Source organism: Salarias fasciatus, chromosome 22 (genome assembly GCF_902148845.1).
Source record: "Salarias fasciatus chromosome 22, fSalaFa1.1, whole genome shotgun sequence".
Classification (NCBI taxonomy): domain Eukaryota; kingdom Metazoa; phylum Chordata; class Actinopteri; order Blenniiformes; family Blenniidae; genus Salarias; species Salarias fasciatus.
Window position 1 is genome coordinate 2,910,314 of NC_043765.1, and position 15,297 is coordinate 2,925,610.

Here is a 15,297-nt window from a genome sequence, read left to right on the forward strand (position 1 = left end):
TTTTTTTTTTGTCTAAAAACAAAACCAATCAGGCTGCTTCATCTGATCCAACAAACCCTGAAGATCTGGACGCCACCTCGCCGTTCCTCAGAACACGACGCCGGCTTCCTGTGAGTCAAAGGACACATTTTAAAGCTGGGCTGCAAAGCGCTGAACAGTCTTCTACCAAAATATATACAGCATTTCTGAGTTCTCTGCCCAGACCCCTCAGGTGGTCTGGGACCGGTCTACTGCGGGGAACCAAACAAATTGAAGTTCACTTGTGGAAGAAACTTTCCAAACACCCGAGGTCTGTTCAGACTGAGGAAACATTCATGCTCACTGCAGCGTCCGCATGGCTGTCATACATTATTCCTTGTATTCATTCTAATTTTTCACCATTCTACATGCATTTTTATGAGTTTTAGTTTAAATTCTGAAATATTTATTCTCCTGTTTTGGTTGCCTTCTGTCATTTGAGCGAGCTCTTATTGTCTTAATATCTTTTCTTCTTTGATTGTATGTATTTCTTTGTCTTTGTGAAGCACGTTGAATTTTCATGCGTTTAAACATCGATGTCACTGATTATTTATTTTGGGTCATTTTTCTAATTAAATTATTTGTTATTATTTGTGGATGTTATAAAATGTGATGAACCGATCTTAACTGAGACTTCCTCACGTTCCTTTGACCACTGATGAATCCTGAGTCTTTGCTGCTCGGATCCGTCTCTCATTCCTCACGTTGCGTCGAAGACGCACCGCTGCGGCGCGCGCGCGGACTCTGCTGACTGCCGCGGAAACACCTGGCGCGGGAGATTTTCAGGTTGCGCCTCCTCGATAGGTCGGCCCCGCGCGCCTCTCCGGCACGGCGTCGCCGACTCCATTGCGCTCGCGCGACGTCAATCTTCCCGGCAAAACCCTCCCCCGAGATCTCAAATAGAGCGCGTGGCGCGCAGGCTCCCGCACTGCTCCGCTGCGCTGCGCTCCGTCCGGACAGACACTGCGCGCGTCTCTGCTGCCGCGGTGCGTTGCGCGCAGGCTGGAGAGAGATGACCAGAGCCCCGCGGACCTGTGCACGCAAACATGGATCTCCCTAAAACGCCGCTCGCGCTGCTTTGGATGTTATTGCTGAGCGGAGTGAGACGCTGCCCCGCAGAAGAAGGTACGTGGACCGCGGCTCTGCGCTCAGTTGGGTTTTTTTCTTTGCGCTCGTCCGGAGATGAGAGATGAGGAGAAGCAGGTGCAGCAGGGAGAGGACCGCTACACGGAGCGGGGCTGGCTGGGAAAGTCGACTTGTGACGCTCCGAAACCCGGTGCACTGCGAGACAGTGTCAGGACACGAAGAAGGAAAAGGTGCTTTAGATGCTGGACGATGGCAGATTTACGCGTCTGCGCTCCAAAGAAATCGGGAAAAAAGAGAGAGAAAAAAACAGGTTTTAAACAAATTCTGCCTTCCTTTGGATAATAACGCTGATTTTTCTAATTCCTTAAGTCTTGAATGATAGATAAAATATTGCTGACAAATATTAAGTTTAACTGAAACAATACGTCTAAAATGCAATAAATTTCATGGATCACGGTCCTTTTTTATTTCTGTACTGAACAAACGATAAGTTCAGACTTTATTATTATAATCTGTTTTGAAGGGAACACGTCTTCTCAGCCTCCCCTGTTGAAATAAATTTCCTCTGTTGTTAGAAACGTGGAAGGTTTTTGCCGTTCAGGTTTGTGCAACTGGTTTCTTTCTTTTCACCCCCTTAAATCTCATCTGCTTTTACTGCAAGAATTTTTCCAGTTTTTTTTTTTCCATCAGGATTACATCACTATATATCAATTTTCTCTCTATCTTTCCATCAGCTTTCAACCAAGAATTCAATCAGTAATGGAGGTGAACAATGTATAATTCACTTGGTGTTTTATCAAGATTTAATGCTAATGCGGTGTGGGATTTGGGCGGCAGGCTTGTTTAATTGCTCTTGTGCATTAGGACTGAAGAGTTGGCGGAAGCTGGGAAGGAAGGCTGCTTCGCTCCATCTGCAGCCGAGCGTAGGTGAAGGCAGGACAGGTCAGAGTTCATCACAGGACAAGCAGAGAGACACGGACAACGCTACACACTCGGGGAGCTGATCAGTTCGCCTCCAGCAACATTCAGACGTTGGTGTGAAAAGGCCCCGGAGCGTGGATCCCGTGCAGCCGTCCAGACGGATCGCAACGAACAAATAATCACAAACAAGTGTGTGGAGATGAGGGGGGAAAAAAAAGTGAAGTCGTGAGTGGCTGTGTGAGGTGTGATCCTAATCAGTTGTGCGATTGTGAAGTGGAATCCACTTTAATGGCTTCGGCCCCCCAGGCTCCTTCTGAAGAAGGGCTTTATTGGCAAAGGCAAAGCCGAATGGCGGTTAGATACAAACATGCTGGAAATCACTCGCACGCATAACCTGTACGTTCAGCAGAGAAGTGCATTTGGAGCACTTATTCCTCACAGCCATACATCATACACACACACACACACACACACACACGCATGCAGCCCGGGGTCAAACGCACACACTGGTTTGGCGTGAGCGTGTTGCACGCCAGCGGTCTGGTCAGAGGGTCGCTCTCGCTCTGGACGCTGGGCTCGCGGAGCCTCTCCCGGACTGATCTGGTTCCCTGGAATGCTGGGTAGCGGCATTTGGATGCTGGCTTTTGTCTAATTGATGTTGTGACAGCGATTAATTGCTTGTGAAAGCAATGTGCTCCTGAAGGCGGCTGCTGGCAGCCGTCCTCCTCGCTGTTTATCAGGATTTGGGAGATAGGGAAAACACCAGTGATTTGTTTTTTTGCTTCTTTCATTCTCAGCCATTATGTCCAGATTAAATAAGCAGGTGCTTCATTCTGAGTAGGAAACTCTGCAGTGAGAGGGGGAGTGTGTTTCCCACCTGTACCTCCAGGTTTCAGCGTCGGTTGAAGCCATTCTTAATGTTCTGTAACGATATTTGAGCGACTCTTTGATCAGGACTCCTGCCTCTGATTCCAGGCCCTCAGTCGCTGTTATCAGGTTCTCTCGCTCCCCTTCGTTTCCCTCCGAGCGCCGGCAGCGTTGCTTTAATGTCAGAACAGATCCCGGCTTCTTCTCCGGTGCCTCCCCTCTTCCTGTTTGCCTTTGTTCTTCCTCCTCCATCCACTCCTATGTCAGCTGTCAGCCTCCTCGTCCTCCACCTACCTGCTCTCCCCCCCCCTTCTTTTTATATGCCTCCCGCATCCTGAGCTGACTTAGCACTCGCTGATGGGCGCGGGGGGCCTGGGGGGGCCCGGGGCGTCTGGGGGGGGGGGGGCTCGGGCAGGCCGGCGCCGGGTGTCCGCCGTTCCGCCGCTCCTTCACCTCACACAGTCAATCCAGCCGCTCCTCCTCCCTTCAGGTTGCTTTTCTCATTTCCCACGCCTCACCGCTAACACACCTTGGCATCTCATCGGGATCTCATTTACTTCTCCTCCCCTCCCTCCCCCTCCCTCCTTCCTCCCTCCCCCCCTCCCCCCCTCCGTGCTGCAGCGAGCCGAGAGGCGCCAGGTGGAGAACAATAGAAGCAGGGAGTCGGAGAAACTCCGGCCCAACCTGTGGGTTTATCCCGTCGGCCTGGTCCGATCCCTCGCCGTGTCGGGACGGCCGGCCCGTTCTTGGCAGACGGGCGTCCCGTTGTTTACCTCCCGCCGAATCGGGCTGGTACGCCTCCAAATCCTCCCCTGTCGGGAGTCGTTTAGAATTTACAGCCGACATTGTCAACCGTAAAGCTTTACGACGCAGAGACGTGAATCATTTTATCGTGGAGTCGGTGTATGTACATGCTGTCAGGATCCTTCTTTAAGCAGGGCTTTGTCTGGAAGACAGATGTGGAGGTTCAGAGGAGTCGTGCTGGACGGTTTGGGCGAGGTCGGGGTTTCAGGAGAGGCGGCGGCGGCGGCGACGCAGGCCGGGTTCAGGAGGCAGTGAGGGAGACGGAGATCATCTGAAGGCATGATTTTATGTATTGATTAGCGCTGAGCAGTGTGTTCTGTCTGTACAGCGCTGTGATGAGTGTATCAGTCAGACTTTAACCATGTTTAGCATGTAGCATGTAGCATGTAGCCGGACTCGGTGTGAAATCCTCCCGGATCCACTGAGATGTTAAAACTCAGATGGTTCTAGCTCTGCTGCTCCAGACGTCCCTGCTGCTTGTTGTGGTGCTCTACCAACTTTCTTTCTCCTCCTCTTGATACTCGGACCCGGTACCCGGTGCCCGGTACCCGGCACTGGTTCTGGTATCGCTTGGTCTTGGTCTGCTCTGTGCTTCTATATAATAATGAACAGAATGGAGAAGTATTGGAAGAGTTTCAGGACAGACGACGGCTGTCATTCCGTCTTTGTGTCCTCGCCGACCCGGTGTTTGTCAGTGTGTGTGTGTGTGTGTGTGTGTGTGTGTGTGTGTGTGTGTGTGTGTGTGTGTGTGTGAGACGGCTCAGCCTTGATCCCCTCCGTTAATGAGACTGACGGCTCCCGCTTTAGGTTTATTGTGTTTCTCTTTGCGTCTGTTCACGGCTCGGTGAAATCAAAAGGTCTCGGCTCTCATCTCTCTGTGTGACATGATCTGTTTTATTTGCATTTTCTGGATTCTTTAAATGTTAAAAACGCTTCTCCTTAGAAACCTGTTTGGTGTTAAAAGTGATCTACAGCTACTGTTGGCTTTCTTCAGCGTTTTTCTCTAATCAGATCCAACCACATCTGAATCTGGGAATTGATTTTTATGCAATCGGCTCAGTAAACCGACTTTCCAGGAAAAAAAAAAAATTAAACATTGTACTGAAGTGGCACCATTCAGAATATTAAGAAAAAGTTAGTTATCTCAGCCTGCGCTGCATTGATTTTGACCTTTCATTTCCAGATAGATCACTCGAAAGTCTTCCAGCGTTTCTGAAGTACTGCTTGATTTGTAGTACCATTAAACGTGCTGTAGTACTTGAATTTATAGCGCGGAGGTAAAATAAATGTGCTCAGTTTCTAGGCAACTACTCGCATAATTGATGCCAATTCCCATCAGACACACAAAAAAAGCTGAATAAAATACTGCAGCTTCATGTTTTAATGTACATCCGTGTTGAAAAAAAAAAAGTAATGTGGCTCAGCACTTTTGTTTAAAAGCCTCTATTTAGCTCCCATCAGCAGCTCCGTTCGTTTTGATTGTGAGTTTAGAGGTGATCGCATCAGGCAGCTGCGCTTTACTTGGATTTTAAAATTAATGTTTTTATAATTGTGTCCTCGCCCACAATGAAGCAAATTAATCAGAAGAGGACAAACATGAGGCCCGTGGGGGAAAACCGGGCAGCCAGAGGCTCCGATCCGGCCGAGCCACCAGGCAGATGCGTTCAATAACGGCATGTTCTTTTAAGCACGGGACTGGTTTTAGTCCAATCATGCGATTGGCTGTTCGATCCCTCGCCGACGCTGAACTCCCGGTGGCGAGCCGCCATTGATTTCTGGGTGTGAATGGGTGCAATTGATTATTTTGATTAGTGTGAGGCACTTTGAGCCTGCTAAAAGGTGGCGATATGCAATATCACTTACCGGGCTGCCTTAAGGAGAGCTCAGGTCTGAGAAATTACAATGAAGGCAGTCGGGATTCAAACCTGGACTCTAATGCAGGGCGCACGACACCGAGACCCGGGCTGAGATAACAGTGATGCTGCCATGAGAGCTTCCTGGTTGAAGTCAAACCAGTTTGGAAAAACAGTTTTATGCACATTCACAGAAGGTTTCATTAGAATTGGCTCCATGTTGAGGTTGTCGTCTTGTCTGGTTGTAATGTTTTGGTTTTGTTGTTGTTATTGTAGCGCACTCATTGGAAAGACAATAGTAAACTCTCAAAGCCATGGTATTAATAGGTTCTGTTTGTCGAGTTGACCCAGTCAGAGCTGCCGTTCCTACATGAAGTTCATCAGTGTGAGTATTGTCAAACTGCTCTGATTTGTGTTGTGTGATGATAAATCATATAATTAGTACCGGGAGGTGATCAGACTGACTAATAGGGGCTCTTCTGAGTGGTCACCCCCCCCCCCCCGGGCTGGGACTAATTGCCTGTGATGGATGTGGGTTGGCCTGGACCGAAGCAGTGGTCCGTCTCCGGCGGACAGGAACAGCCAAGGCCTGAGCCTGTTGGATCAGACGACGGTGACCTTCCTGACCGATGTGACGGCGGCGGACGTCTGTCCTGCCAAGGCCCCGGCCCCCGGCCCCCGGCCCCCGGCCCCGGCCCCCGGCCCCGGCCCCGGCCCCGGCCCCGGCCCGGGACGCTGTCAATTTAGGAGCGGGGTTACGGTACGACGGAAGGTCGAGGCTCAGGTGTTGGGAAAAGGAAGGGAAGCAAGTCCTACCTCAGAAATGATGCATTGAAGAGGAGGCGGTGTCCCGGTGTCAGAGGTCAAAGCAGGAGTGGATGAGTGGGGGTGGAGCGAGGATTGGAAGGGAGGAGAGCGACTTGAGGGAATTGTAATCTGCCAGCGCCGCTTTGTTCCGCGACACTTCTCAGCTCCATGTAATCAAACAGACCAGGGGTTAAAATAAGAAGTCAATGCAGCGGCTCAGCCAGATCCTTATTTACCTGACACACACACACACACACACACACACACACACACACACACACACACACTGATGAACTGCATGTGTGTCTATTGAATCCCAATAGAGCCTCCGGATTTCCTTTGTTCAGGATAAAGATGGCGTTACGGCGTCGGTGCTGTTCTGCTGGATCGGCAGAAACGAACCACTGGAGGAGGGCGGGAGTGTGTGTGAGTGTGTGTGTGTGAATGCAACAGAAGAAAACCGAGCAGTCTGTGTTCATGGGGGGGTGAGGATGAGGACGGAGCAGGTGTTTCAGACGTATCGGACAGTCGGTGAAGCGGATGCAGGGGGACTGCGGGGTTAGAGCTCATCTCGCTCCTGGATGTGAATCTCTTGAAGTGACGGACGGTGTGTGTTCCACGTTCCCGTCTACTCTTTTTACAACACGACGACATTTCCAAGTGAGAACGTAGACCCTGCAGCGGGGACGTTCCCGCTGTGAGTCAAAAGTGCTAATCACCGCCCAGCCTGCGCTTAAATCAAATGTTAATTTGTGTGGGAAGTGATTGGCTTGCGGTAGCAGCAAATGCGGTGAATAACAATGGAAGCATTGTGTCCTCTGAGTGAGACTGGCTGCAGTGACGGTGGAGAAAGGTGAGACGAACATTAAGACGAGCAAATTGATGAGGAAGTAAAGAAAAGTTCAGTACGGAATAAAGGCAATGCTGTTTTTACCTTGCTTATGGGTTTTTGATATTCTATAGATTAAATACATGAATAATTAGAATTGAATCATTTTCAGTAAAAAAGAATAAATTCTAAAGTAATCATTGAAGTTCATTGGTGCCTGGCACATTAAATGGTGATGCACTGGACACTCTTTCGTCTTTCATTCGTTTCAAGATGGTTCAGTTTGTTCAGTTCCACTTTCCAAAGCGTGAGGTGTAATTATCAGATTGCTTCTTTGACCAGGAGTCCAAAATGTTCCTTCTAATGTGCTCTGTAGAAGGGAAACGGCCATCCTTCACATGAAACTGCATTATTTGCATTTTAGTTTAATTACTTTTATGAAAGAGTTGACATTTATCAAAGTGGTGTAACCCTTAATTCAACAATTTGCTTTACCTCTGATAATTAAAAAGTATTCACGTTATATATAATCGCAGCCTCGCCAGTTCTGCCAGCACGGTGTGGCTGCAGGCCACGTTTTATCTGCAAAAAGTTCAGTCATCATTGATACTTCCTTCTTCTAATGCCGAAAATGTGGCCGAGAGGACGATGAAACTGTGTAGGGTGAAACCGGGGACTCTAAACAAGACAAACGCAACGCCGTAAACGGTCTGAGTGGATTCGTGCGCCTGCTGATTTGCTACCAATAAAGGGAAAGTGACAAACAGGACGGAGCAAAATGAGAAAGCGAATCGGAGAAGCGGCAGTTGATTCCTCGGCGAGGTGGAGACGAAGCCGCTGCGTTGACCTTCATATCCGTTAAACCGCGGTTTGAAAAGCAATCCTGCAGAACCGTCCGTTCAGATCAACCGCAGACACCCGCAATTACAAAACGCTGCTTCGGCTCTTTGTTTAGCCGGCTGACACATTCAGCAGCGTCTGTAACCGTTATCGTGTTTGACTTGTTAAAGGCACAAGGGTCACGTCTGGGTTCAGAGGTGGGGGCGGCTGAAGGAGCCGGCTGATGGTTGATTCTTCATCTGATCGTCTCGCTCTCTCCATGTCGGCCTCCTTAAACGCCGAACCTCAAAGAGATATTCTGATCGTGAGACGCGTTTTGAGACGGCCGACGTGGTAAAAAATGCACAATACAAGTTAAATCCATTTAGCGTTCACTGAAAAACACTCCTGAAGCATCAACTATTAACTGTATCGGCTTCAGACTGGATGGGATTCACTTCGGGACGCCGGTGCCGAGTCTGTTTCTACGACTGTGATCATCTGATGCTGCGTTTCTGAGCAGAGCAGCAAAAAACCCAGCAAATGCATGTGTGCTGACATGCCAGAACATCTCAAGGGCCTGTTCTCTAAAGGTCCTTCAAAGGTTATATGCAAAAATGTCTAATAAATATAAAAGAAGGAAAAAAAAAAACAACCCATGACTCACCGCCCACGCTGCCAGATATTGAGCGTAAACACATATTTCTGCCCGATACGGGTACGGATACCTCCAACACATTATTCATCTCTGCTGCCTTTGTTGGGATACTAATGGATTAGAGGAGCGGTTGTTGGCAGGCTTTTCACTCCTGAGGAGTCTGAAGTTGATAAATGTCACTGGTGTGTTTGCGTGTGAAGCCGCAGCGGCGCTCTTGGCAGAATTCGCCGCTCGCCGTGTTTTGCGTTGAGAGTAAACACCGACTGCATTAACGTGGGGCTGGATGTGGGCGGGCACGCTGGGAATTCAACTGACAACTCGGCGGAGCTCAGTCAGGCTGCCACCCTCACACTTCCAGCATTTCATTTAATTTCCTCCTTTTCTTTCTTTTTTTTTTCCTTCTCCCAGTGTTGAAAACAAAGTCGCCCACTCGTTTTCGCTGAAAAACAGATTTATCAGGGTGGATTTTTATTCCGAGTCGAGGAGAATTTCAGGCTTGTGAGTTTGTTCACTTCATGCAGTTGGATTTCAGAGCTGGAGGACTGACGATCTGACAGCTATCCCTGGAAACCCATTTGGTTTCATTAGTGTTTCCAATAACTTCCTGTTTTGTTTGTTTTTTTTTTTAAGTTCCCAGGTTCCATGCATCTTTCTTCTCGTCTGTTTGGAGTTTTCATGCTTCCTCTCGCTGTGCACACTTTCCTGGTTTCATCCCACAGTTTGAAAACATTCGTTTGAGGTTAAACAGGGACTGAAACTGTCCGCAGGCGCGAGTGCCCTACTGCTTTCTTTTCCCTTCTTTTCTCGTTGCGATGAACGGGCGACCCGTCCGGGACCCACCCTGAATGCACCTGCAGTCAGCTGGGATCAGCCTCGGCCCCCTGGGACCCCGGCATGAATAAAGCAGTATAGAAGACGGATGGATGACCTTTGATGGGAGACAGATTTGTGTGTATTTGTGCCTTTTTTTCCAATAGAAGCTCAGTCGCGTCGTTTCCTGTGGAATGGGAGAGCAGCTCTGAGGCTTTGGTGGCATTATTTGAGCGATCGGAGGCCGGCCCGACGGCCGTCCGAGCCTCCAGGTTGGAAGGAAGAGCTGTGGTGGTTCTGCTCTCAAGCTGTCAGCGTTTAATCTGCACTGCAAAGAAAACCTTAATAGGACCACAGAACGTTCTCAACATGAGACGCATCAGCCAACAAGACAAAGATTTATTATACGATTACGTATAGATATCGCATGACTGTAGAACAACCAGTCCATAATTAGAAGTGAGTTCTGTCTATATTTAACCGACTGTGTCACGACGGCGTGATTCAGTTAAACTGCCGCCGAGTTCACTGAATAAATTTAAAATTGTTTAATCGCTTTCGGTGTAAACGAATAACCGAGTCAAATTAAAGGAGGATTAGTCTAAAAATACACTCTGATCAACAAGTCCTGGTAGCTAAACACCAAAATATTTTGTTTGTGACCTTTGAGGAAGGCCTGCAGAGGAGGCTGATGTGACGCGACGTCTCCGGCGGCAGCACGGCGTCATTAATGCGCGCCCTCCAAATTCACTGCGATCACAGTGGAAAATCAAATCTGTTTAATGATGTGAAAATGCCGCGGTGAGGGCTTCATGGCGATCAGCTCAAGAGAGAGGCCTTCTGTTTGTTTCAGGAGAGAAATGAGTTCTAGATTCAGGTGGGAATCCTACAGACTCGGTTCACGGGAAACGCAGCCATCGTAGTCGTCGCTCTCCAGTCAGTCACTAAAGAGGACTCGGCATGTTAATCCTCACCGCCTTTGTTTTACTCGGCTTGCTGTCCCACAGAACGCCTAAAATGTAAAATATTCCTTGTGCTTTCGATGCCACACTATCTCTGATTCTAAGTGCCTGTAAATCCTGGTAGTTCCACATTAAATCAAAAAGGCTTTCAGAGTTCTGAGCCTCATTGTGGGAGGATTCCGCTTGAGGGACATGGCTGTCGATCATCACTGGGTCTGCAGCACAAACCAAACTCTGCAGCCTCTGTGGAGTGGCTCCAGAACTTCTCCACAATTAAGGATCATTTAAAATATATTGGTGTTTATATATTATGAGAGTAAAATAGAAAATGCTAACCTTAATACTGATATTCAGATGCAGCTAGCTAGTCGCTGCATTCGCAGGTGAGTTTCTGTAAAAGAAAAGAAGTTTGAGGAAAACAGCTTAGTTCAATATACACGGACTCATTTAGCTTTACTTTAATGGTTTAACCTGGTTTGTGGCTCCAGATGAATTTCATTAGTTTTGCTGGCGGCGTAAAGAAAGTTCTCCGACCTCTGACCTCTACCTGCTGCAGCCAAGGTCGTGCCGTCCAGTCATCCGTACCGAGTGATATGAAGTCGCTCCCAGGGCTGCAGGGTATGCAGCCCTGCTCTAAACCGGTTCCATACGTTGTTCATAATTCAGAGACACATGGAAAATCACTCTTCTGCTCATACACGTGCAGCCGGCCGTCCTGCAGCGCACGCAGAAATGAAGCGACCTCTGCACCTCCCTGTACTTCCCCTTCGTCTCTGCTCTGCCCGCTTCGGGCCGGCTGGCCGTCCTGCACAGCGCCGCCTTTAATGTGCTTTCCGTGTTCGCGGCGGCTCCTCGGTCATGTCGCGCCCATTAACACATGTTCCCAGGTTCTTATTTTAAATTCTCTGGCTGTGTAGGACAGGAAAACCTCAGCACCTTCATGTCATGTGCATTTATTTCCCAGCATCTTTATTTGCATATGAATAAATGTTAAATCACACCTCGCTCTGATTTCCTGCCGCCTTTCACGCCTCACATAGACATTAAGGTGGTTAATAAAAGATTAATATTTCCCACACGGTCTTCTGTTACATAATGTGAACATACACGGTTCAGAAACAAGTCAATTATAAAAAAAAAAAAAAAAAAAAAACCAGCCATAAAATAACTTTAACATTTAAAAGCAGCATTACGTTGATCAAACAACACTTAAGCACAGTGATGCATCCTGTCTGCGCTTTTTTATTTTGATTTGCTGAAATAAAATGTGGTTTTTAAGACGTGACGTTTATGTTAATTGCAGGAATCTCGGCATGAAAGTGATGTTATAATGTCCACAAGTTTCTAGAAATATGGCACAAGTTAAGTTTTGAAAAATTTTAAAGAAAGTCACTTCAATCTTGTTATACTGAGTGATGAGTTTAGGACACACGTACACATGTTTTTCCACATAAAGAAATGAGTGTAAATGAGAACCTATATCACAAAAATGGAGATGACACTCAGCCGTCCCCAATCAAATGTTTGGTTTGAATGTGTCAGTTGGAACAGAGAGGTCCGCTGTCATCTAATAATTAGTGCTGCAGCTCACTTGGCCGAACAGGCGCAGCAGTGAGCGACACGTGTTGATGGGAAGGGCAGGCGGTGTGTTGGGCCGGTGGTTGTGTGTCGCCCGTGTCTTTGATTGTGCTCCCTCCTTCTGTCTCTGCTCGCCGGCGGTAATGACCGTCATGTTGGAAATGTGTCTGGCCGGGCCTCGTAAACCATTACCCCAGCGCCGAGGAAACCCCATTAATCTTTCTGAGAGGCGTTTGACCTTTCAAACTCATTAACCACGGCCGCTGTGCAGACAGACGTGAGCGTGCGCACACACACACACACACACACACACACACACACACACACACACGGGAAAGTGTCAATGCACTGTCTGCAGGCGGCGGTCAGGCAGGCTCCGCCCATGCTCAGGTGAGGCGTGGAGGCATTGATGTGTGTCCAACTTGCCAATATGGCCTTTAGCGGCGTGCCATCTCCGCCTTCCTCTGTGTCTCTTCATCGTGTCCCTCCTCTTCCTCCTCCTCCTCCTCCTCACCTCCTCGCCGTGTGGGTTTGGTCAGTGACCTGGAAAATTGCCCGACCTTTTTAATACGCAGCTTCCTCGCTGATGAATAAATACATAAACGGCTCGCCCCCGCCTCACTCACTTCGGCGATACCCCCTCCTCTCTCACCGCCGTCCGCGCCCCTCGCCACGGAGACACGTGAGGGGAGAGCGGGGCGTCTTTGAAGCGACGGCCCCCCGCGGAGAAGACGATCTGTAATGAAGGGGTGTTGGTGGCTGGGAGTGCGAGAGCGAGCGGCGGAGACGGCAGAGAGGATGTAATGAGGTGAGTGGGCGAGGCAGGTTAACACGCCAGCATGGGACCTGCTCCTCGCAGTTTACCGGGGGGGCTGGGGGGGGGGGGGGGGGGGGCGGCGGCTTTGTAGGTGGTGCAGGATGTAATGTGGCGAGTGGCAGGGAAGGTTAACATAACAGCATGGGACCAGATCTGCTCGCTTTATCAAAAAGTGCGAGAGAGAGAGGGAGAGAGAGGAGAGGAGAGCGGGCGGTAATGGGCTAAGTAGCGGGGCGGGAAGGGATGAAACTTATTCTGCTTAGTTTACTGTAGGGGTGAATGGAGCGAGGGGCCGAGGAAATGAACCGTGGAGAGGGGAATTTGGAGGAAGGTACAGTTGAGAAAAGAGGCAGTGAGATAAGGGCGTATAAAAGGAAAATCAATTGCACACTTGATGAGGGAGGCAGTCGAGTCTCGCGCCGGCTCAGAGCTCGGCCGGACTCATTCATTCTGATTTCCAGTCAGTGGACAGACGATGAAGATTAAACGTTGATTGGTGGAAGTATCGCTTCCTTTGATGTCTCAGTGACTCTTCGGCACCTGAACGAAGTCTTTCCTCTCTGATCTGCCCTGTTGTGTGGCATTACAAGGTGTTAAAATTACAACAAATGCATGAACTTCAATGCTTGCGGTGAAAGTTAGAAACCTTATTTCTTAAGAAGTCGCTTTGGCATCAGAGTCTGAGTTTGAATTTGTCACAACATGAAGGCTGGAAGCTGCGGGAATTGTACAACTCAGGTTTTTGCCAAAATTAGTTTGGAGAGAAACGCTGGCAGAGAGTTCCGTGGAAGTCAAAGGAAGTTGTTTGTTGTTTTTTTTCAGAGAGAAATTACAAGCCACAAATAGTTTACTGTATTTACTGCAGAAGGCATAATGAGAAGCGGCATAATGCTGACATTTCTTAGTTTCCTCCAAATCTAATCCTGAAAAACTATTTGATTAATGTCAACTTTTTTTTTTTTAATGCACTCCTTCGTCTTTGTGCTGAAACAAAGGAAGCAATTTATTGTGATTATTTATAGGTTATTATGCTATTATTTACTACTTAAGCTATTTACTACTACATATTTTCAGTCCTTGCTGTTCGTCATTATTCATGCTGTTATCCAGACTATAAGTGTGTGTGTGTGTGTGTGTGTGTGTGTGTGTTCGCTTGTGAGCTTGCCTGTGATTGCAATCAGAGTGTCATCAGCGCAGGAAGGTTGGGTGGAGGCTGCTCCTGTTGTTTCTTAGCTTCCTTTCAGCAGTAAATGTTGCCTTCCTGTTTTGCAGCCAATCAGGGGGCCAGCTTCCCAATCAGCTCGTCCGTTCAACCGGCCGGCCAGCCGACCGACCGACTGACCGGCTGGCCGGCCGGCTGTACAGTCAGGTGAAATCTGGCAGCCGAAGAAACCCCCAAAAACTCTGCAGCAACCAGCAATCAATCCAAAGCTCTGCGTTTGCTGATCTCGTTAGCCGGACGCTCTTTGCTATTCCTCCTTTTGGTCCGTCAGCCAGTCAAAGAGCACGGCATTCGATTAATCAGTCATTTCGGAGAGCGGCCAAATGATTATCCATCAACAAAGCGGCGCGTGCGTTCCCTCAGTCTGCATCAGGTTCATGCAGCGAGATCTCACTGAAGTCTAATTCCGTCACTCTGAACCTGCACGCCGCGGATTCGCGCCTGGAGCGTCAACTGTGTATGTCGGCGTCTCAAAAGCTGAAAGTATCGCTCCTGGAGCGATGTACAGACTCAGCAAAGCAAACGGATCTCGCTCGCTCCGAATCGCAGGTGTCAAAACACGGTCTGCGCCGCGACTGCCGCGGACGTGTTTGCTAAGAAAATATGCAAATGGAGTTGTAGCACCAGCAGCCACCAAAAGGGAAGCGTGGCACCGGGGGAAAAAAATAAACTTCGCCAACTGTTGCAAGCACAAACTGCCTCCTGCATCTGCCCTTAAAGACTAATCCCAGATCTCTTACCGAGACCTTCCCTTATCTCATTTGAATTCTGAGATAGAAATCTCCTTTGCGCTGCAGTCCTGAACCGCCGGGCTCGATGCCTTCAGAAAGCATTTCAATCAGTCGGCAAAGTAAATATATTAGACCTCGCGATCCACCTCTATAAATCTTTCACTCGCTGTTTGGAAAGCAGATTTCATGATATCTGACGAATCCTCGTTGAAGTTGGAGCTGCTTGATGCGACTTCAGACGGACTCTCGCTGAAGAATGCACCTCTGATTTAGAAAGGTTAACAAGCAGAAAGCAATTAATTTAACTTTGTTTGTTTGTGTGTTCAGACCCAACTAATCTCAGCGAACGCAAATTGATTCAACCCCGTTTAGGCTTTTAAAAGTTTTGTGATTCAGAGAACAGTCATTTATATGTTGAGGACATCTGTTGGGGTAAAATCTTTCACGTGAAAATTCTTCATTTTGTGAAAAGTTGCGTGTTCAGTGGCAGTTGTGTAAACCTGGCCTAAATCTCT

General features: G+C 48.4%; 1 protein-coding gene across 1 annotated transcript in view; it reads left to right on the plus strand.

Annotated features, from left to right (window-relative positions):
• The first annotated feature begins 960 nt into the window (after window positions 1-960).
• Window positions 961-15,297, plus strand: part of epha10 (EPH receptor A10) — a 149,788-nt gene continuing 135,451 nt past the window's right edge. The window contains 1 exon segment of the mRNA XM_030082222.1: window positions 961-1,143. Coding sequence (XP_029938082.1) covers window positions 1,065-1,143 — 79 coding nt within the window. The 5' untranslated portion in view covers window positions 961-1,064.